Raw genomic sequence first — 24,322 nt, 5'->3', positions numbered from 1 at the left:
AAACCCTGTATCTAGAGTACATCTTCACTGAAGTTTTATTTTAATATGTTAGCAATACTTATTTTAGCCCATTTACGTCAAAAAAATTTTAAAAACTTTAAAAACAACGATTATGACAAGTGTCACTTATCTATGGTACATCTTCACTAAAATTTTATTTAAACATGTTAGCAATTATTTTAGCCCATTTACGTCAAAAAAATTTAAAAACAACGATTATGACAATTGTCACTTATCAATGGTATATCTTCATTAAAATTTTAATGTTAGCAATACTTATTTTAGTCCATTTATGTCAAAAAAATTTAAAAAACGTTAAAAACAAAGATTATGGCAATTGTCACTTATCAATGGTATATCTTCACTAAAATTTTATTTTAACATGTTAGCAATACTTATTTTAGTCCATTTATGTCAAAAAAATTTAAAAAACTTTAAAAACAACGATAATGATATCGTCAGAATTGCCAAATAGAAAACCATTAATCGGGGTGCACTAGACGATGTTTATTTATCTATAAAGGCGCATGTTTAAAATTTGATTGATTCTGGACCAAAATTTTGTTCTATCACTTTTGATATATGGACCGATCATTTCATGCATCGAAATTATATAACATTTAGTCCATCATTTAGATGAAAATTTTGATTTAAAATATTTTACCCTAGCAACTAGAAATGTGACTCAAAAGCATACTGGGGAAACAATATTATCTGAGATTGATAGTATTGAAGAGGAGTTCCATTTAAAAGCCAAAATAATACAAATGGTAATGATGCTGAGGCCAATGTCAAATGAAGCGCAGATTAGGGGATTATGAGCATCGTTTATGCTTAGGGCTTGGACTTCAGAATTTGGTTATAGTTGATGGCATAAAAAAGTTACCAAAATTGATATTCTCATTAAAAAAATTAGAGAAATTATTTCAGCCCTCAGATATCGAGTAGCTGATTTGGAATGTAAAATTCAGGCTGATGATAGTGAATGTCTGCAGTCAATTTATGAGACAGGTAATATCTTGGATATTGATGATTCTGATCCACATAGCCTAATTAGGCTTAGCCGATTTATTCACCTAAAATCTCGGCTAAGCAGTTTTATAGTCGGCTAAAATTAGCCGATTACGCAACACTAGTTGGAGCTAGTGTTGTTAAACGGCTCGTTTTGAGCCGATTTTTAAAAACGGCTAATTCAATATTACATCCAGAAAAATATTACTCAAGCCTGAAAATTTTGCTCATAGAAGGAACAAAGGTCTAGACATATATTAGCGAAATCTCGAGGCTTAGGCATAATTTTTCTGGCTAAAATCTTGAGTTAGCCGTTTTGAAAAATCGGCTCAAAACGAGCCATTTAACAACACTAGTTGGAGCTAATAGCCTCGAGTCATACATAGCCTGAGTTGAAATGTTGAATTGATGATGGTGAATCGATTTGATTTATTGGGGAGGAGGAATCACTACTTTGATTTATTGCGGTATTAATTAATATTTATGGAAAAAATCGTTTAATTTTACATAAAATTTAAAAAAATGAAAATTTAGGTGTTATGAAAAAAATCCAGATATGTTAAATTTATCAAGTTCATTCATATTATATATGTCACCCGGAGGAAATTGTCACTTAATGTTATATAATTTATAAAAAAACAAGTCAATCTTCATATTGCCATTTGAATCCTAGAAAAACTCGCGGCTTTGGGTGTTCTCATGAAATATTTTTAATATAAAGATTATGCTTAAAAATGGGTAATATACACCCCGCCAAAACTGTCCCAGGTCTCCACATTTAATTAAGATTTAATTTGATAATACTAAATTACTTATTTTTAATATTTATATACATGATAAAATGACATCACTTTATCATTCAAAATTGAGATACTGAGTAAGTTTTATAAAATTATTAATAGTAAAAAAAATTTGAGTGTTAAAATTAAATTATGCATTTAAAACTTTACATGAGCATATTTCTGATGAACATTTTAAAAACCATTAAAGCATCTCTAATCATACATTTATGGTTTAATTTTCAGATATCAAGGTATATTAGTTTCTAAATCATTTGATAAGGAAATACCTATCCCGATATAACACTCTCCTCCCCTACTTATTATCTCCTTAATCAGTTTTACCAACTACAAAAAAGAAAGTTATATTGAAAATAATAACTATGACGTCACTAAATAAACCAATTTTGGAAACGCTCATTCTGAAACTTGTACCTTATCATAATTAGTACTTAAGAACATTTTATTGCGTTAATCTGTTTGGTATACAGGTTAAATGGGAAAAAATAATTGATAGAATAAAAAGAAGCAGAAAAACAGAGAATATCTTATTATCTAGAATGCATTAATATGTGTCTTACTCAATAATTCTTTAATCAATTTTGTCAACCTCAATAAAAGTAACAGAATTATAAGTCAAATATAAACTATGATAACAAGCCTTGTGAAGTCAGCAAAACCTTGGCAATCATTAACTGCGAAACTTATACCAATAATTAGTTCATATTTTGTACATTTTAGAGCTTAACCTGTATAATAAATAAACGCCATTATTGACAAAATAAGAAAAAATTGCAAAGATTGGCATTATGCCTGAATAAAAATTATAGAAGCACTGAATGAAAACATTAACTGTAAAACTATTAAACCGATTAGAACCAATTTTTAAAAACGGCTAACTAAATATTTTATCCAGAAAAATATTAGGTCTATAACTCAAAGATGGAACAAAGGTTTTGGTAGCTATTAGCAAAATCTCTTAGGCAATATCCTTATGCTTAAAGTTTTGAGTTAGCCGTTTTTAAAATCAGCTCAAATTGAGCTCGTTAACAATACTATCTATATCAATTATTAGTGCATATTTAGTGTAGTAAGAGCTTCAACCCATTTGGTAAATAAACATATTATTAGCAAATTAATAAAAGATTGCCGAGATTGGCAACATGCCAGAACATAAATTATAGAAGCCAAAACCTGGATGCGCCAATATATATGCCTGATTAATCCATGCAAATTCATCAATCATTTTTATTAATCAATGAACATAAGAACAGAACAAGTTATAAAAGAACTAAAACTATAAGGTCACGCCATAGGCTTAGTCTCTTTGGATTTCAAATTGTGATTCAAACATCAATTACATCTAAATGAATTAAGGTTTTTTCCCCATTTAATTTTTAAATCTTATGATTCTACGATCTTTTATTTGTTCTTTTCTGTTTATTTAATAAATATAGAAGTAATATATATTCCCATGACATTTTGGATCGTGTTATTTTTTATTTTAATATGAATCTGAGTCTCAAATTAAGACGCAGTCGTAAGCATAAGGATTGGGAAACTTTTCAAATTGTTAAAAGATAAAATGCTTAATGCTAACTATATACATTTTGGTTTACTATTTTGATCCGTTTGGTAGATAGTATAAATAAAAATTTTATTAGCAAAATAATTTCTAAGATGGATATCAAGATTCAAGATAGAACCAAGCATATAAAAGCACTAAAGCAATTATAATAGAAAAATTAAATTTAGAAAATATACATTGTTTTTACTTATAATAATCTTTATAAATATCAACTTTTATCTTATTTAAAATATGAGACTTAGTTCTCTGGCTGTAGTTTTCATATTTTTATAATTTAGTAGCGGTAGCATAAAGAAAATAATTATATAGGCTTGTGGCATATTTGGAAAATGTGATAAAATAAAATGGATTGGTTAAGGCAGGCGCGCCAGCGGGAGAGGGGAATATCCCCCCCCCCGTAACAAAATTTTTGAAAAATTATAAAGGTTTCGTGAATTGTTAATTGCAAAGTATTCTATTTAAAATTGAATATATTCTAAATAAGCATAAAGTTAAAATTAATTTAAATATTTATTTCTTGTATATTAATATTTTATCTCACAAACATTTAAAGTTTATTTTCATACTTTTTTTAACCTTTAACACTGATGGATATAAGAAAATTTTATTAACCAATAAAAATTCTATTTAATTTATCTCTACTAATAACTATGATTAGAAAATTTCTAGAGTGTATTAAATGTCCAGTTATCCAAATAGACAGAATTTGCTGAATATAATTAATTCGGAGACTTCTTGTGCTATAGGAAAAAAGAAACTGCAAAAAGCCTGAGCCTTAAACATCAAACTGTTACAACATTTTTTGGATCTAGTATAGAAAATTTTGTAGGCCCTTGGAGAAATATTAGAATTACCTGAAACACATATTTCATCTAAAGATGATAAATTGTCAATTTCTTTCATTGGAATGTATTAATAAATTATTTATTAAACAACAATTTTATTCAATATTTTTTAAAAAAATGGATTTGATTGAAGTCATGAGAATCACTAATATTATTATATTACAACTTAGAAGACCAATAGATGATATCGAACAGGAATATTTCGAGATTTATGTGATTGTTGAGGTGATAGCGAAATTATATGGTTTTGAGATTCACAAGCCTCGACTTTACCTATAAAAATCGTTCAATTTTAAAGTGGAATCAATTGAGGATCATTATAAATAGATGTTTTCATTCCACTTGGATTTAATTTTGACACACAATGAACGATTTGATATCAAATTTTGATATTGGAAATTTAAATATTTATATAAATTTTATTCACAGAATATACAGGGTTTCCCATTCAAAAAAGGAAAAGTCCCAATCAAAAAAGGAAAAGATTCAATCATAAAAGGAAAGGTCCGATCAAAAAAGGAAAAGAGTCAATCATAAAATGTAAAGGTTCAATCAAATAGGGAAAAGGTTCAAACAAAAAAGGAAAAGTGTCAATCAAAAAAGGAAAATTCCCAAAAAGAAAGGAAAATGTCCGATAAAAAAAGGAAAAGTGTCAAACAAAAAAGGAAAAGGTTCAATCAAAAAAAGGAAAAGTGTCAATCGAAAAGGAAAATTCCCAAAAGGAAAGAAAAGTGTCAATCAAAAAAGGAAAATTCTCCTTCTTATTTTATTTCTAACTTTTTGCGATTTCTTTACTTTATTTGTATCTTTTCGCAATTTATTTTTCTTACTATATTTTTTTCTTCTCGTTTTTGATAATTCTTTTGTATTTTTAAAAATAATTTATAAATTTAGGTCCATTTTTTTAACAATACTTTACGTTTTTTTTCATCATACATATGTCTTAATTTTTGAAGGGATCATAACTATCAACGATCTACACGGGATTTAAAGGGATCCCTTTAAAATTTCAATTTTTTAAAGGATAAAGAACTAAACGGCATTATCACGTTTGAACCATGATATAGAAGAATCTTATTTTTAAAAGAGTTTTCAGCGCGTTTCGTTTTTTAATTTTATCGTTATTCATTAATTTTCAATGATGTTTTTTTGGCCTTATGAAATAAGATATGTCTAATATAGGGTATCGATCGATAGCTAATCAAAAGATCTATTTAACTGGAGTTCAATCTTTTACTCTTAATGGGCGAGTCTAGGTCTGGGAGGTCAGGAATATTTTTATCAACACAAAATATCGATATGGGTATCAAATAAACGCTAATTTTAATATGGTTTGACTGAAAGTCTTCATTCTTGGTCTGGATGGGTATGACTTGGTCTGGGGGGGGGGGGGTGTAAAAATAATTTTTTTTGATATAGTAACAAATAAAAGCTAATTTTAATATCGTTTAACTGAAAGTCTTCATTCTTGGTCTGGGTGGGTATGACTTGGTTTGGGGAAGGGGGTTAATAGAGGGTGGCCTTCCACTTCCACCCTCCAGACCAAGTCATATCCATCAAGACCAAGAATGAAGACTTTCAGTCAAACCATATAAAAATTAGCTTTTACAGGGTTTCCCATCCAAAAAAAGGAAAAGTCCCAATCAAAAAAGGAAAAGGTTCAATCAAAAAAGGAAAAGTCCCAAAGGTTAAGGTAAAAGTTCAATCAAAAAAGGAAAAGGTCCGATCAAAAAAGGAAAATTGTCAATCAAAAAAGGAAAAGTCCTAAAGGTTAAGGAAAAAGTCCAATCAAAAATGGAAAAGTGTCAAACAAAAAGGAAAAGTTCAATCAAAAAAGGAAAAGTGTCAATCGAAAAAAGGAAAATTCCCAAAAGAAAAGGAAAAGGGAAAATCAAAAAAGGAAAATTCCCATTCAAAAAAGGAAAATTCCCATTCAAAAAAGGAAAATAGTAATTTTTTTAAAAAAATATATAAACTTTTCAATTTTTCTTAAATTTATTTATTTTTGTCATTCCTTCTTATTTTATTTCTAACTTTTTGCGATTTCTTTATTTTATTTATATCTTTTCTCACTATATTTTTTCTCAATTTTTTTCTTCTCATTTTTGATAATTCTTTTAAGTATATTTAATTTTCACTAAATTTTTGGCAGACAACTTTTTTATTATAATTTTTTTACATATGAAATTATTTAATTACAATTACGATATATATTTAATATAGTACGAAACAAAAATTTATATTAATCATTAATAATTTCTCCCTTTCTACATTTTGGGATTTTTTGCCCCCCCCCAACCCTCAGACCAAGTCATACCCATCCAGACCAAGAATGAAGACTTTCAGTCAAACCACAAAAATGAGAAGAAAAAAAATTGAGAAAAGATATAGTGAGAAAAGATACAAATAAAATAAAGAAATCGCAAAAAGTTAGAAATAAAATAAGAAGGAATGACAAAAATAAATAAATTTAAGAGAAATTGAAAAGTTTATATATTTTTTTAAAAAAAATTACGATTTTCCTTTTTTGAATGGGAATTTTCCTTTTTTGATTGACCCTTTTCCTTTTCTTTTGGGAATTTTCCTTTTTCGATTGACATTTTTCCTTTTTTGATTGGACCTTTTCCTTTTTTGTTTGACACTTTTCCTTTTTTGATTGGACTTTTACCTTAACCTTTGGGACTTTTCCTTTTTTGATTGATATTTTTCCTTTTTTGATTGGACCTTTTCCTTTTTTGATTGAACTTTTTCCTTTTTTGTTTGACACTTTTTCTTTTTTGATTGAACCTTTTCCTTTTTTGATTGGGACTTTTCCTTTTTTGGATGGGAAACCCTGTAATATATAAGATTATTATTAATACCATATTTATGTCCAAAGTAAAAATTATCTCTAGAAAATATATTTATAAATTTAATATAAAATAAGATTAAATTAAAATTTATTTAATATAATAAAAAAAAGTAAAAAAGTTGTATCAAAATTCATCTATTAATATTAAATATATCTACAATTGGAATTAAAAAAAGCCCTTGAATCAGGGTAATGTGAAAAATTAAATAAATATTTTTTAAGACAATATTAACTTTAAGAGTATTTTTTTAAATTCATTATCATTCAATAACTTTCGCTCTCTGTGGCGTAATCATATTCAAATTATCATTTTATTTAATATTTTTAATCAATTTTCCTATTGTCGAGATCTTTAGTCGATTTCTATTTTATTAAGAATATAACCCAAATCGACTAATTTCTTTCAGAAGAAGAAATATTAGGAATTGTTGGTAAAATTCCACTTATCTTAGCGTGCATGGTGGGCTATCTTTATTCCACTAGCTTGAGGTGGGAATTTGATTGTTTCTTGTGGAAGTTATTCCATATTATTTGTTATTAAAAATGCCTTTTTTACTTCTGAAATTTATGTGAAATATTTTGATAATCACCACCTTGTAAAATGCCAAATTCTTTTATTATATCACATACATCATTAAATCCTCAACAGTAAAATACTCCCTTTGATATCGTGGACTCAATAAATAAGTAGCATTGTGATCCCATGTATTTATATCGATTTTTATTTTTTCAAACATATTTTTAATTTTTTTTCCAGATTTTTTTAGAGTATTTGACAGTATATGACCAGGTCAAACACTCCTATTGTTGACCGGTCAAATTGACCGATTTGCCAACCCTGCCTTGAATAGATCTTTAATTTTCACTAATAAAATTTGGGTCATTGGATTGACAGCAAACCTGTAACTTAGTCAGCTATTATCAATGCATTTTGCCAAAAAATAGTGTTAGAAAATAAGGTTATTTTACAAAAAATGATATCTTATATTTCCCAATGTTTAATTTTTCGAACATTAAAAAATCATAGAAATTTCTCTTTCGAATTTTTGATATATAATTAATGTATTTTTGAGGGAAATTCGGAATTTACCATATTTAGGTAATTAACGGGTTAAAACGACGATTTAAAAAATATTTTGAATCTTTTCTTAAGGCCCATGGGATGAAAACAGATTGCACATTGCCAATATCGAAAAGTACAATAAGTACGGGCCATTAGTCAAAGAAAAGAACGGATTATTTTCGGTAGATTGTCTGCTTTTATTTGACCCCAACGACGTCGAAAAAGTATTCAGGCAAGAAGGAACTTGCCCATTTCGGCCTTCCTTTCAAGCAATAGTAGATCACAGGAGGAAAAATAATTACAGCTTGGGACTTGGACAGTTGTAAGCACATACATTAATTTTGAATTATAATATAAGTTTGATAAAGAATTCATAAATTTATTTTATAGATGACAGCTTTTTAAATATTTTTTCTTTGTTTCCTAACTCAGAATCGAGAGTTAAATCTGCTTTTTTGGAGATAAAGGTTCTTATTTTAAATCTAATATTTCTCTAACTTTATTAATTTTAATAATGTTTGGGTTGAAAATGGATTATTTTATATATATTTTTTTTAATCGTTAATAATCTCATTTCTTTTATTTTTTAAAAATTATATATATTTAAAATAACATGCAAACTATTTGTAAAATTAAATTTATATAAAAACTATATTAAATAAAATAATAATTAAACATTTAATTAGGTATGATCAACGGGGCTTATAGACCCATGTATGGATATGCAATTAGACCGGCAGATTTCAGTTGATATTCTCTGTCGAAGGTAGAAGCCTTCTTTTGGGTCATCTGTGATTAAGCGTAACCTTTGACCTATTGTTTTGAATAATTTTAGGGCTTGGGGTCCAAATGATCCACAGGTATCTGAGACTACTGGAACAAACAAAACATTATTAAGGTTGCTATATTTGTTTGTTTTTGTGTTTTCGGCTTTCGTGATAGAGTTGGAAGAAAAAGATCTGGCAAAACGATCCACGCAAGTATAATCCCAGGCGAGAGGTAGACCTTGGTTCCAAGGGACAAGCGTCATACCATCTGGTTTGATTGTCGAGGCTGAGACCGTTGGTTCCAGGGTGGAGGGAATTTTTGAGGATCTCAAGGTTCTGTTGATGATTGAATTGATTGCATGGTGTCTGGGTAATCTACCTTTTAAGAAACGACAGTTAAGGGGGTGGTGTCCAAGACTATCGATGTGGGTTTCACATAGGACGCGTGATGTAGGTGCTACGATTTCACATCCTAAGCGAAGACCTATGGCTATTCTGAGTTCTCGTTGGTTAATAACAAGCCTAGATTAGAACTAGGTACAGTTTCTAACCATTCATATTTTAGATGGCATATGGGTGATGTTGGAATTATTGGATCTGGTAGAGGGGTCATATTATTAGCATTATGTATACTTGGGTTAGGGTTTTGGTGGAGAAAGAGCGATGGAGATTTTCTTTAAACAACTTTGAAGTGTAAGTAATCAACGCAATGCTGTATCAATGGAAAGTTCCAGTCTCTTTGCTTTAGTGAATCTGGATATGAGCGATTTGGAGCATTTTTGCTCCAGAGCTCTAGTGCTGCCGTTCGAAGTGGGTCGATATTCAAGTCTCTCAGTGTGTGTCGAAATTTAGCCACTGAGGTTAGAAAAGCTGAAATGCTTAGGGATATGGGGGATTGTATGCCTATACCGCCTAGCTTTGGTGGAAGAGCGGCCTGCATCCAGGAGGATGATGAAAATTTGATATTTAATATGGATTCGAGAGTATTTTTTAAGTGGACTTTGAGGTCCAATAATACCTCAGGGGATGTGAAAATTGTAGATGAACGAAAGTCATGGAGAAATTTTGGAATAAATAGAAAATTTCTCAGTAAATATAAACCTGATGAACAGATAAATATTTTAAAATATTTTACATTCTATTAAATTTAGCAAGGAATTCATCTCTAAAATGAAATATAGCATTTTCCCCTCCTATGGGTGAATATAAATGGGTAAAGATGGCTTTGTCCACTAAAATAAAATTTTCGGGTGTGCAGTCCGATTCAGAGGGGGAATAAAATTCACACTTATGAGGGTTTAGTGAAAGTCCTGTAATAGGAGCTGAGTGATTTATAATTGATGGAATTTTTATGATTTCGTTATAAGGGCCTGCTAGTGTGCCATCGTCCAGGTACCATACATTTAATTTAAGATCACAATTGGAAGAGATCTCTTTTATAATCAATTGGATGCCTTGGCAGAATAATGCCGGACCTAAAGGGTCTCCTTGTTGGATGCCCTGTTTAGAGAGAATAATAGAATCATTAAATTTTAAAAAGGTAGGTTGTAACATGCAGCGATATATGTTGTATAATCTGGGAAAGTTTCACAAAAGAAAGGTATAAAATGTTCCCTTCTAAGTGAGTTGAAGGCATTGTGTAGGTCGATTTTGAAAATGCATTGATCATGTGTATTATGGAGGATGAAACGTGTCGAGTGGGATGCAGCCTCACATCCTCCAGGAACATTAAAACCAAGCTGGTTTGGTTGTAGTAGATTGGATAGGTTAGATTTTATACAGAAGCAAATTATTTTGGAAATGATTTGCCGGAAGAGTGACCCTATTGCAATAGGCCTGATGTCCCTATTGGTTTTATTTAAGGATATTAAGAGGGCTCCAAAAATGATGGGTTGAATGAGATTAGGTATATTATTATGAAAGATATGATTAAGCAATATGGTGAATTGTGTAAGTATGTTTTGATATAGGGGTATAGTTGGTTAATTATATCTTGGAGATAAATGGCTCGAAAGCCATCGATGCCTCCTGAAGAATCTTTTTTGAATGTTTTATTGCTTCCAATATTTCCATCTCAGTTAGTGGAATGGGATTATTAGATAGTGGAAGGATGATTATGAAAAATCTTGAGGATGTTTAGATTGCCATGAGAGTTATATCATTAATGGGGGCCAAAGTATCACATGAACAGGCTATGTTGATAGCTGAATTTACATTGCATATGTTTATTTTATTTTCAATAAGCTTGGCCTTTTTTTATCTGTCAAAAGCTTATTGAAAGAATGTGGAGGTAGTTTGGGAATATCAAAATAACTATTATCATTTGAATTTAATGTTTTTTTGATGCTTTGTGTTAAGTTTGATTTTGATGTTGGAAGATGTGGATTTAAATATATAAATGATAATAATTTAATCCAATTATCTAAGCTTTTAATATTTTTATTTAAGGTGGTTAAAATAGCTAAAAAAAATTATGAAAATTGGTATACGAGCTATTGTGGGGGGGGGGGACTTTCTTTCATAAATTCTTCTAGCCATTCATGTGCCTCAGCAATAAAGGTTGAATTAATGTAATTATCTGGGCATGAAGATATAGTTAAAGGGATTGTTTCTGTGTTGAAGGTATTGTTGGAACTTGAAGTTGTAGGTATTGGATCCAAATTATACTATTAATAAGAGCAGAATAAGAAGAAGGTGGCATAACAGGTTCATTGTTGTTAAAGAAAGTACCTGATGAAGGGCATCTGTTGGCTCGTTTACCATGATAAATAATTTTATTTCCTTTTGTTAAGGAAACATTCTTAAAGCATGTGGGACATATCACCATGGTTCATATTATTGTTATGTATGATTATGTTTAAAGGTTACTTTATATTGAAAGATTCTTGATATACAAAACAAAACTTACGTGATACGTGAAATATAGCGCATATGCCTTCTAACCGTTGAGTAAACAACAGAGCTACGCTAGGTATTCCTCACTTCCATCTAATTGGAAAAACGAAATTAATTTGGGTACGAAAGTAAAAAAAATGTGAGGAGCCCTCTACACGTTTGTGGGCAAGCCGCACGTACTTGTACGCACTTAGGCGTCCATAGGCTCCAAGAGAAAGAGGGGCAGAGATAAAGAGCCTATGCCCAAGAACTGCTGCGTAAGTTAATTACTTTAAGGGTGGGTTGTGGCTGATTTTAAGTTTAGAAAAATTTTGTTCAGGCATATAATGTTTCAAACAACATTTAAAATATAAAGTACATACCAATTGAGTTTTAGTTTGTCCTGATCTAGTAGCAACACAGTGGTTTAGAAATATTAAGAAATTATTTATTTCAGATATCTATTCTTAATACGGAAAAGTTTTTTGAGTTTTTGCAATTATTTAGTTTGATGAATTGCTTCATGTTTAAGTTAAGTTCCATAACATCTTTTATTGCTTTATAGTACCATAGGGATTTATATTTAGTGTATTCTTTTTTTTATAAGTGTATAGCCATTTAATTGCATCATGAACTAGATTATGTTCTGAGTTCCTTATGATGTGGGCGAGGAATTGAATGAGCCATTTTTTTAAGGTAATGTTTATTGGGGTGTATTTTGATACCTTCCATAGATTATTGTTGGATATTACTCTCGGGTAGAAGATTCCGTTAATGATTCGGAGGCAGTTATTTATGAATGATTGTAATTTTCTGTTCTCCTTTTTGTTTAATTCCCATAGATCTCCTCCATATAGCAATATTGGAATAACTGTGTAATTAAAAATTCTTAGTCTGGTGTGTACAGATATTTCTTTTGTTTTCCATATTTTCATGTATTTATAAAAGGCTCCTCTTGCTTTTTGTATTCTTATTTTCAGCTCTTCTTTATAACCTCCTATGTTGTCAAACATGACGCCAGATATTTTATTTTGTCAACTATTTTGATTTCATTTCCATCGATTGTGAAATTTAGATTTTGAGTTGCGTTTGGAGAAGAAAGAATACAAGTTTTTTTGAAATTTATTTTTAATCCCATTCTTAGGCTAAGGGTTCCTAATAAATATAGCATATCTTTCGTTTCTTCGAAGCTAGTCGATATGTGACTATGTCATCGGCATAAGATATTATTTTGTTTTCTAAACGTATTGTTGTGTTTGAGCTTATTTCTATTAGATTTGGGCATCCTAGGACCTCTTTTATAATTTTACTGATTATAATATTAAACAGTAACGGTGATAAAATACAGCCTTGTTTCACACCTTTTTTAATTCTGAAGGTGGGGGATATTTTATTGTTGACTTTAAAGCAGGCAGATAGTTTAGATTAATGATTTCTCAGAATGTAGATAATATTGGCTTCGATCCCACTTTCCAAGAGTGTCCTCCATAGGGCCTCGTGATTCACAGTATCGAATGCTCTACTAAAATCTATAAAAGTGAAGAAGGCAGGGATTTTATATTTGTAGCTTTTTTGTATTGTTATTTTTAATGCTAGAATTGGCTCTAGAATATTTTTATTTGGCCTATAAGCGCAGATGTATTTGGGTAGTAAGTCTGGAATTGAAGACATGATCCTGTTTTTTAGAAGGACCATGTAAATCATAGATACTGTAGATGTAAGGGCTACCGCACGATAATCTTTAAACTCTCTTGGGTCATTTATTTTGGAAAATTGCATAAATAGGACTTATTCCATTCTACAGGTGTTTTGCCACTATCCCAGATTTTGTTATATAGAGATAACAGGAAAAAGAATAACTATATTTTCACAAATGTGTTAAAGACTGGAGATAGGAGTATATAATTTAGTAACAGCTTATGATTATCTAGAGCGAAAAATAAACCGTGTGTGTCAAAACTATATTTATTCGCTCATGGGAAATAGAAGAGCAAATAAGGCTCATTTCCGATTTGGTAGGTTTTGTATGGAAGGGTAGTATTGACTATTTTACATTGTTTAGTTTGAATTTTAAATAAGAGTTTGTAGTTAAATACTAAGAAAATAAATTTTAATAACTGTATTTGCGATCATCATTTTCCATAATATTATTGTTGTTTTTTTTTTTTAAATAAAACTAGACGAAGCCGGAGAAAGACTAGTGCCCCATTATTAAATATTCTATTTCGTTCATATTTTGAGATAAAGAGTTTCGTGTAGGACTAAATACAGTTAGAAAAACTATATATCTTAAGAAAATTAAATCTTTTATAAAATAAATTTGGGAGGATCAAAGGAGGTAAAAGCGACAAAAAAACTTATGGAGAGAAAATAAATAAGCGAAATATTAACCTTTAATCCGGAGTATTTACTAGGATCCGAGTGATTGGGTAAATTACGATAAATATAAAAGTATTGCAATATAAATTAAAATTTATTTTAAGTTTTAAGTATGGCAGAAAAATTCTTAAATATAATATAAATGGGTGAAAAAGAAAACAATTATGTAGACCTACTCTAGTTGTTTCCGTTTCGATATCTAATTTATTACAGAAAAGTAAATAAAATAATTAAAATAAAAAAACATGGAGATCATAATAGTTTAGTAATTTACATGTTGTTTATTTATAATATTCAAAATTTCTAAAAATTATAAATTAAAGTACAAAATTATAAATTACCATTTATTTATAATATTCCAAAGTTATGATCATTTTGGAAATAAAAGGAAAAGAAAACAAACAAAAAAAATAAATAATAATAAAAGGAAAAGAAAACAAACAAAAAAAATAAATAATAATAAAAGGAACCCGACAAATAATACATGAATAAATAAAAAAATAAGATGGAGTTCTGAATGCTAAATTTAATAATTTTAAAAAGGATATAAATAATAATTTAAAATGGAATCTAAAATGGAGGATATATTTATTATAGGAGAGGGGGAGATTTAAAAATAAAATAAAATGGTGGATAGTTTAGTAAACTTAGTTTTAAATTACTATAAGAGAAGGGTAGATTAAAACCCAAAAAATAAAATGAAGGATAACTTAGTTAACTTAGTACTAAAATTAACATAAGAGGAAGGGAGATTAAACAGAAAAGTAAAATTTAAAATGGAATCTAAAATGGAGGATATATTTAATATAAGAGAAGGTGAGATAGAAACAGTAAATAAAAATAACTTAGTAAACTTAGTTTTAAATTAATCTAAGAGAAGGGGAGATTAAAACACAAAATAGAATGGTGGATAACTTAGTGAACTTAGTTCCAAAATTTACATAAGGGAAGAGGAGATTAAACAGAAAAGTAAGATGGTGAATAACTTAGTTAAATTAGTCCTAAAAATATATTCTATGCTAAAATTAATTGTATTAGACCTCATTTTACAAGTTATGTTAAGATTAAGATCTTACCAAAATATTGAGTAATGTAATAGATAAATAAATAATAACAGAAAAATAAAATGGAATTCTAATTTTACATCTTATGCAAAAATTTTTTTTTAAAGATACAAATAATAATTTAAAATGGAGGATATATTTAACATAAGAGAAGGGGAGATTGAAACAGAAAAGTAAAATAGTGTATAACTTAGAATTTAGTCTAAAAATACATTCTATACTAAATTTGATTATATTAGAAATTTAGGTCTTAAAGGATTTAAGCCTATATTAAAATTGATTATATTTGAAATTAGAGTCTATACTTAAATTGATTATATTAGAAATTAGGACTTAAAGGATTTAAGAAGGAACTTAGTCCTCATTTTTATCATATATGTATTAAAGTTATGTTAAGATTAAGGTCTTACAGAAATTTTGAGTAAATGTAGATATGTCTAATTCCATCTTATATATATTAAAAGATTGCAAAAATAATATTTGAAAATTACATCTGAAAGAGAAGGTGAATACAAAGTAACCTGGGTACTTTTACAGTACGTGGTAATCTGGATCTTGGTTATTCAGCTGGATTAATTTGTTTTAACCTTGTTAATAAAATTTATAACTCACATCATTTATAACCCACATCATGCTAAAACATATCAAAAATATAGAATAAAAATTGATACTTGTGCTTTGAGACAACAATCATCAACGAAAAGTTTAGGTTATCCAGTCGGCCTTAAAGGAGAATCATTATTCAATAGGTTTTTATATGGGGGCAACATGTAATAAAAAATAATACGGTTTGCTTAACCATCATTAATTTAATTTTTACCTTAGGTCTGTATGAATTCCCATTTAACTTTTAAATTATATCTAATGCCATTTTTAAAAATTGTCTTTATGAAATTTAGGCATTTTTAAGTTTTTTCAAAATGTTTTTCAAGATGATTATCTTCATAATAATTTTTTCATTTTTTAAAATAATCTATTTTTATTTTATCATTAAGAAATTTTGGATTTATAATTTAAAATCCTATACTCTTTATAAGCTTAAAAAATTTAAAAAAATATTGTCAATCCAAGAATTTCAAATCTATCAAAAATATTTTGAATTAACTGTTCCTTTTTGAATTAAAATAAATGTTGAAACTCACGCCTTAATAAAGAAATAATCATTAGTTCCCTGTTGATAATATAGAAATATTTAATTTGAAAAGAAATCACCAATTTCCAAAACAAAACTTATCTTATCTTATCTTATCTTATCTAGCACGTTGGTCATAAAATTCAATCAGGGACAGCTGGTGGATTGATGAAAAAAAAATAAATTAAATTAAATCGCTGTAAAGACTTACAAATTTACTAAATGAGGAAACATTTTAGTTATTTAATTCCAGAATAAAAGTAAGGGGAGACTGGGGAGCATGCAGCCTTATAAGTTAAACATCAATAAAATTAAAACTAGTTGATAATATTAAATAAATAATATCTCATTTTATTCCACTTATTTACATTTATGCTATAGCTAAAAAAATTTAAAAAAATTATACTTTTATAACAGTTCCTAAAAAAAAAATTAAAAAGAGGATGAGCACACCATGGAAAAGATTATTTTTTATGAGGCGCTTTTAAGTTGATAAATATTGATTTTTTTATATATAAAATAGAAATATATATTATTGCAACTACTTTATTGATAAAAAGAAGCCATAATTGAAAATAATTATTAAAAAATTGGTGAAATTTATTCACAATTTAACAAATAAAGAATTGATTAAAATTGCAAAAGAATCCATACTCAAAAAGAGCATTTACGTATGAAAAGGGCCCATATTTTATATGCATTTATTAGGTAATTGAATAATATATTTTCTTGCTCTTTCTTAAATATTTGTATTGATATAGACAATTTAAAATCTTGCTGTATTATTAATCTTGCTTTACATATATTTCCTGTTGCATAACCTAAGTTTGTTTTCTTAACGGCTATCAAAGATGAATTTTCATTAAATATATTAATGATTTCATTATTTGCTAGTTGTTTCTTTTTTTAATATAATTTCTAACCATATTCAAATTTCAATAAGCAAAATAAATTTTAAAAATAATACTCAAAAAGTTCATATGAACCTCTGAAAAGTAGCCTCAGACTCCCGTTACCTTTTAAATAATTTTATAGTAGTTAAAATATTTTTTGTTCAAATAAAGAATAATTTTATATAGAATAGGGTAATCTTTTTTATAAGATAATTATTGGATATTTAAAACCTTTATTATTTTTTATTTTTGCTAAATTGCAAATATTACCTTTGAGGGGATAAATCTTATATTGTTTGTAAAAATTTTATATGTGATTCGATATTAAAATAATATAAAGTAGTTATACATATTTGGTTAAAATATTAACTATTAGAGTTTAGTCCTTAGAAGAAAACTCTATGGCTTGCAAGAACCTCTTGTTCATAAGATACCCAGTCTCCCCAAGGGCTATATTCGGAGGGGGGGGGGGCATTTTCCTCACAGTATGTCAAAAATATAACCTTTCTTTTCCAAAAAAATAGGTTTTAATGGTATTTCAGTATAATATTAATATTTTTTATTATAAAATAAATATAAAATATTTATAAACAAAGTGTGTAATATTGTAATTGTATATTTTTAATTCCAAAAACTAACCCTTCCCTATTTTAAATGGTTCTTAAAACAGCGTATCTAATAGATAGACATTATATTAATTTTGACTAACCGTGTCAAATAAAGATAAAATAATATACAAATTAGTTTAGTAAGCAGAGCAAGAATCAATGAAAAGAGCACCTGGTCAAATAAACCAGTTTTAGTTATTTACATAAAATTGGGGTCATATTATTAATTTTAATAAAAATTAATTTGCTTTAATTAGTAGAAGTACTAATTAAATTTGAAAAGTTGCAGATAAAAATTGGATTTCTGTAGTTAGCGATAGCGCCAGTTTCATGCCTGAGAACAAAGATGATGTGATACCACACTTTTGAACACTATGTCCAACGATTATATCCTGAAATTGCTCAAATCAGCGGGTATGTTTAGCAGTATCCAAGGTATAAAAAAGTGTTACCAGTGTTAATTACTTTAAGTCTTTATTGACAAAATATTTATAGAGGCAATCTAACAAAAAATTAAAAGACTTTGAATAAATATCACCTAAATTGAGCACTCGGTGTAGAAGATTGGAAGGTGATATACGATGGGTATCTTCGCAGTTTTTGGAATAATTGTGACGCATTTCAAAAATTTAACCTAATCTAACAACAGTTTAAAATTTAATGATCAGTCTACCCGATTAGAAAGATATGAATACAGATCCCGCCCATATTTGAATTATCAAATTTGTATTTAAGTTAGAAACAAACATGCAGTTTTCCTAAAGCTGAAAAATCAAAGCTAGGGATTCGAGTTCTACGATAGTTTAAGGGCCTGACCGGTAGGTCCTACTCTTTTATAATTTCTAAATGAATGTTTATTTTATATCTAAAGGAGAACATTTGAGAATGGCTTATGAAATAATTAAATAGGATTAGTAATATTGAAAGAAAACACGACACTCTGCCATCAATGGAAATCAATTTATTACTGCCTAATGGACAATAGTAAATAGCCGATAATTCTATATTATGCCGTTTCATCTATTTAGCTATCTTATCTGATATGAAATATTTAGAAAAAGTTAAAGAGCCGAAGACAAATTACATATGAGGATATACTTGCAAGTTTTATGAAATATATATTTTCTGTTTAGTGAGGATTAAAGTTAATAGGCCTCCTCTCAGCCAGTGGTATTTCTATATACAGTATAAAGTGGCGGACAAGTCATAGTCTGCACGCGATACCTAATCTTGGAAATTGGTTCAAGGAAACCTTCGATTAAGGTTATTGAAAATATTAAAAAAGATTATGGCAAATATTGTGGTCATTCATTCTTTTATTCAATCATTCATTATTTTATATATATTATATTATTAAAACAATGAACAATGTTTTCAACATTATTTTTAATCTACTACTATTTGTGGATTATATTTTAATTATTATATAATTATGAAATGTATTTTAAAAAATTTCGTCATTTTTTAAGCAACACACAACTGGCATTATATATTTCAATTTTTAGATAACTTTCTAATAGTTATTTTATGAAATATAATTGTTTATATAAACTATTATAAAATTATAAAAAATATTTTCGCCTTAAATTCTGGTGAATAGTGTCGTTAAAATGCTAGATTCGGGTTGTTTTTAAAAACTGCCTGATTATGATTATAACTAAATTAACATTATGTAAGCCTAAGGATTTTGTACATGGCAGGCAGAAATGTCTGGACATCTATTTTCTAAATCTCGATGTTTATATAATAATATTTTAGCTAAAATCTTAATCAAGCCATTTTGAAAAATCCACCTAAATCCTTTGAACAACACTATTCGCGAAAAATTTTTTTTGCCTATTTTAGGGTGCCCCTACGTATTTTTTTAGAATAATAGTGTGCCCCCAAATTTTAGGACCTCAGAACTGAATAAAAATCAGCAAATGAAAAAATATTATATATTTAATATGAAAAGACAAGGAGAAGAGTGGCAATATTTGAGGAAAACTATCCAAAAGAGAATGATGAACGTGAACGCCGCATCTCCATTCATAGAGATGCAAGAGAAAACTGCCGATGATTTAATAAAATTAATTCGTCACACCAAATCAAATCAAAATTCGGAAATTAAAGATTTTATAGTTTACCTGCAAAGATGGTCACTGGAATGTAAGTAAGATTATTACTTAACATCCATTGGATATTATTTTAATTTAATGAGGCAAAATTATTATAAGGTTCTAATAACACTACGATTAATTTTAGAGAAGTACCGTTTAAATAAAATTAACATTATAGGAACTTTGTTTATTACATAAAAAGAAAAGCATACTTCAAATTAATCAGATTTTTTGGAATGTTATAAAACCCTAGTTATATTTCAACTAAATATTAGAGTTAGAACCTTATAATAATCAAGAGGAGATACTAGGTTAAAAAATAAATATATGAACCTCCAAACGAGGTGTGCATTGGAAGAAAAATAAAACTAAGGGAATGCAGCGTCTACGTGAGCGGGAGGGGTAGGAACAGTTTGCATCCTATTTTTTTGATGGAGGTAGGGAGGTAGGCGGCTTTAATGGGGCTTATCTATTAAATTTTGAGATAATAGGACAAAATTTATTGCTGTAAAAATTAATGCATTTATTATAGAACTATTATAATAAAATTCATGGACCAAATCTATATATTGCAAACAATCATACACATTGTTTTCCAAATAAAACTTTCTGCTATCGTTTTAAATGTAATTTAAAAGGTTTAGATATTTCAGCAAGCTCATAATGCTATAATAATGAATTAATTGTAAATAATGTAGGTTTTAATTGAATTTATTATCTAAAAAATAAATCCTTTATATTTACAAAATGTAGATAGTTGGTAGTAGAGATAGATTAATTTAAGTTATCCTTTATAAATTCTCTGAAAAGATTATCATTATAATTAAAAAGGTGGAAATAATAATGGGGAAACATGGCCGCCAAAGGCGGTGGGATATTTTTAGAAAGGTAGGTAAAGGTTTTTGAAGGGGGGGGGGGTTCATCCTCTAAAAATCCTGTCATGTAGACGCTGAGGGAATGTAATCATTTTCAGAGTGACCGCCTTCTTATTTTATCACTTTATTAGAAAGATTTGCTTCTAACTGTATTTATATTTTATTTTCTTTTTTCCAATTAATTACCAGCTATAGTATCGGCATTATTGGGCCAAAGATTGGGATGCCTTGAATTGTCGAATAACAACAATAGTACAGAAATGGATCAATTGATTAGCGATACTTGTACCATCTTTGAGTCTCAATACAAGTTAATGATAGGTGTTCCTTGGTGGAAAATATTCCCCACTCCTTCATGGATCGCTTTCATCAACAGTCATGAGAGAATTTTTGAGTATATAAAATTATCATAAATTTGTTTATTATTCGTCGCTTAATTTATTATATAGTTACCATTTCCATTTTTCCAAGAAAGAGAAAACTCTTTTAGAAAAAATAGCATGCTATAAAATAACAACTTATAATCAAAAATTTGTTTCGAAAGTAGAGATGTAACATATAGGTAAAGGTGGTCTGCAAATGACAAAATAGGCCTATCCCGGTTAGGTGAGAATTTACCGAACCTGGCCCTAGCCTGTTTCAATTTTTTACCCAGACCGGTTTCATTTTTCACTAAAGTTGCCTAGCCCAGTTTTTAAAATCCGTGCGGTTTTTTAAAATATAAGGCCTATTTGTAATATTCAGGAGTGGTTAAATTAAAAACACTATACTATCAGATATCAGAATTCATCAATAAGTCTAATACATTACAAATATATCATATTTCTACCAATAATAATTTGACCTTGCTTTGAGATTAATAAAAATAAGAAACCGAATAATAATTTGTCATTCATTATAATTATAAGCCAATAAAAAATATTATTTTAACAGAATTGGGCTTTAAATAATTGTTTTATATTCTCTAATCTCTACTAAGCGGGCTGGATGTCACTATTTTTCTCCACTAGACCCATTAATTTTTTGGCCACCAGCCCAAAAAATCCTAGATAGACCAGGTAGCGGGTCGGGCTGGATATTTCAGACCACGATAGTTAGTTTAAAAGGTGAATTGATATATACCGAGAGATTCCTTGTCCGTCATATTATCCTGAGGTGTTTATATTTAAAAATATAATTGATTTTGTTTTCTTTTTAGATGGATTTATTTATTTTATATTAAAATATGCTATAATTAAAATATATAAATATTCTCAAAATATGACAGGATTTGTAAGAGATATACCCTAAAAACTTTGCGGAAATACAAAGATCCTTTAAATAGTCAAACTTCTAATCATATTAATGCCACACCTGAAAGCTTTGTCTTAAAATTAGCCAGAGAAAAGAATTTGCATTTGGATGACCTTTTAACAACAGTGACAGAACTGATGATATCAGGAATCCAAACGGTAAACGTAAAATAAAACCAGGTTTTTGAGTTAAAATTTAAAAATATAAACTATAGAAAAATATGTGTATATACCAAAAATTGAATAGAGTTCAGCTTATTTTAAGATTTTAAAGCAAAAATAAGATAATATCGTCGGCCTAGAACTGAAGTGCTCCACTTGCGCAAATGTTTAAAATGAGAAAGTCAACATTAAAGTTTAAAATAAAATATAGGAAAAAGTTATTGATTAATTTTGACAATAATTTTGGGAAAAATTAATATTTTTTAATCTAGTTTTTATTTTTATATATATTGGGAATAAATAAGTATTATCCACTTCTAACTCAAAAATTTTGAATTTTTAAAATGAGAAAATCATCATAGTTTAAAATAAAATATAGGAAAAAGTTATTAACATCATTTAATCTAGTTTTTATTTTTATATATGTATATATTAGGAATAAATAAGTTATTATCCACTTCTAACTCAAAAATTTTGAAAATATCGAGTGATGATCTTTTAGATCAGTTAGTTAGTGACTTCCACCCACGAGGAACTCTAATGATGTTCAAATTGTGGTTAACCCAATTTATCTGATAAAATTTTAAACTTAAGACAAAATGAAAAAGCTTAGTGAATACAAAATTTCCTAAAAAAATATTATATGAAGAACAAGTTTGTATTAAATAAAATTTATACCTTTTATTATGATTTTGCTTTTTGTTAAAATTGGCGAAATAGAATTACAAAAAAAAATTTATGTTGAAATTTTAGTTTATTCAAAAAATGTAATTAAAATTGTTAAAGACGCGTTTATAAATGGTAAATTGTTATAGGCCAAAGTTACTTTTTTAAAATAGTTACAAATAAAGTTTTAGAAACTAGAAATTTAACAATAATAATATAATCAAAGAATAATATAGACTAAAATGTTAAACACCACTTGGTGGAAAAATAGTTGTGTTGTTAATATAGAGGAACTTTAACTACGAGTTATATTGTATCTGTGATTTTTGGACATGTAACCATAAATGTAAACCAGTTATATTTAAAATTTTTATTTTATAATATCTTAAATAAAAAGTAATAGTTTAATATGTTTGTTTTATACTATTCTTATAATGTTAACTTATTATTTAAATTAAATTTTATTTAAAATAAATCATATTTGTTTCTTTCCTGCCATTACATTGAAAATAAAATATTAAGTAAATAATTTTATTTCATATTTTTGTATTTTTTTTAGTGATATTTTCAATTTAAAAATGGAATATTATAATTATTTTATCAAAATTTTATTTTATTGAAATAATCAGTAAGCATATTTTAATTAGGAATTGGATTACCCATAATAGAGGATCGGGATTGTTACTAATTATTTTCGAGATAAATTGTCTTTTTTTATAACTTTGTTTATTAATCATTTATTTTTCATACTAAATATATTAAATTTGTATTATATAATTTAAATAAAATATCCATGATCAATCATGGGGTCTTAAATTAATTCCCTTACTACATTGTTTGCAGTAAGATTAAGATTAATATTATAAGGGATTAATTTTAAAAAAATATTCACTTTATTCTAACATAAACCTTAACCTACTAGAATTTAAGAAGAGAATATTTTAAAATTAAAATAAAGAATTCATTCTTTACAAACTTATTTATTACAATCAACAAATAAAACCTTTAGGCCATGTTCTAGGGTCGGTTAAATTGTCAGAAAAGCAAAGGAAAATTTTTTTTTTAAAAAAAGAAAAAAAACCAACAAAAACATAAAACCCAATAAAAACGAAAAAAATAAAAAAACGGGAATACATATGAAAAATAACAATGCCACCATATATTTAAGATAAGGCAAAATAGGGTGCCCTCGTTCAAATACTTTTTAGCCTATAATAAAAAGCAATTAAGTATCTAAATTAAGCCTACCTAGGACACATCCTTATGGTTAGGATGCTATGTTAATCACAAAAGCAATCGTGAGAAATTTGTCGAATTTGAAAATAATTTACAACAAAAACAATATATTGCAGCTTTCTTTATCAAGTACACTAG

The 24,322-nt window shown here is 27.9% G+C and overlaps 1 protein-coding gene across 1 annotated transcript in view; it reads left to right on the top strand.

Moving 5' to 3' along the window:
* Positions 1-24,322, top strand: part of LOC135927736 (probable cytochrome P450 CYP44) — a 113,531-nt gene that overhangs the window by 47,980 nt on the left and 41,229 nt on the right. The window contains exons 2-5 of the mRNA XM_065463892.1: positions 8,228-8,459; positions 19,809-20,002; positions 21,018-21,222; positions 22,096-22,279. Coding sequence (XP_065319964.1) covers positions 8,228-8,459; positions 19,809-20,002; positions 21,018-21,222; positions 22,096-22,279 — 815 coding nt within the window. The remainder of the gene's footprint in view (positions 1-8,227; positions 8,460-19,808; positions 20,003-21,017; positions 21,223-22,095; positions 22,280-24,322) is intronic.

This window comes from Gordionus sp. m RMFG-2023, chromosome 1 (assembly GCF_954871325.1).
Source record: "Gordionus sp. m RMFG-2023 chromosome 1, tfGorSpeb1-WG-v2, whole genome shotgun sequence".
Lineage (NCBI taxonomy): Eukaryota > Metazoa > Nematomorpha > Gordioida > Chordodea > Parachordodidae > Gordionus > Gordionus sp. m RMFG-2023.
Note: the sequence above shows the minus strand (reverse complement) of the source record. Positions and strands in the feature narration are given on the sequence as shown.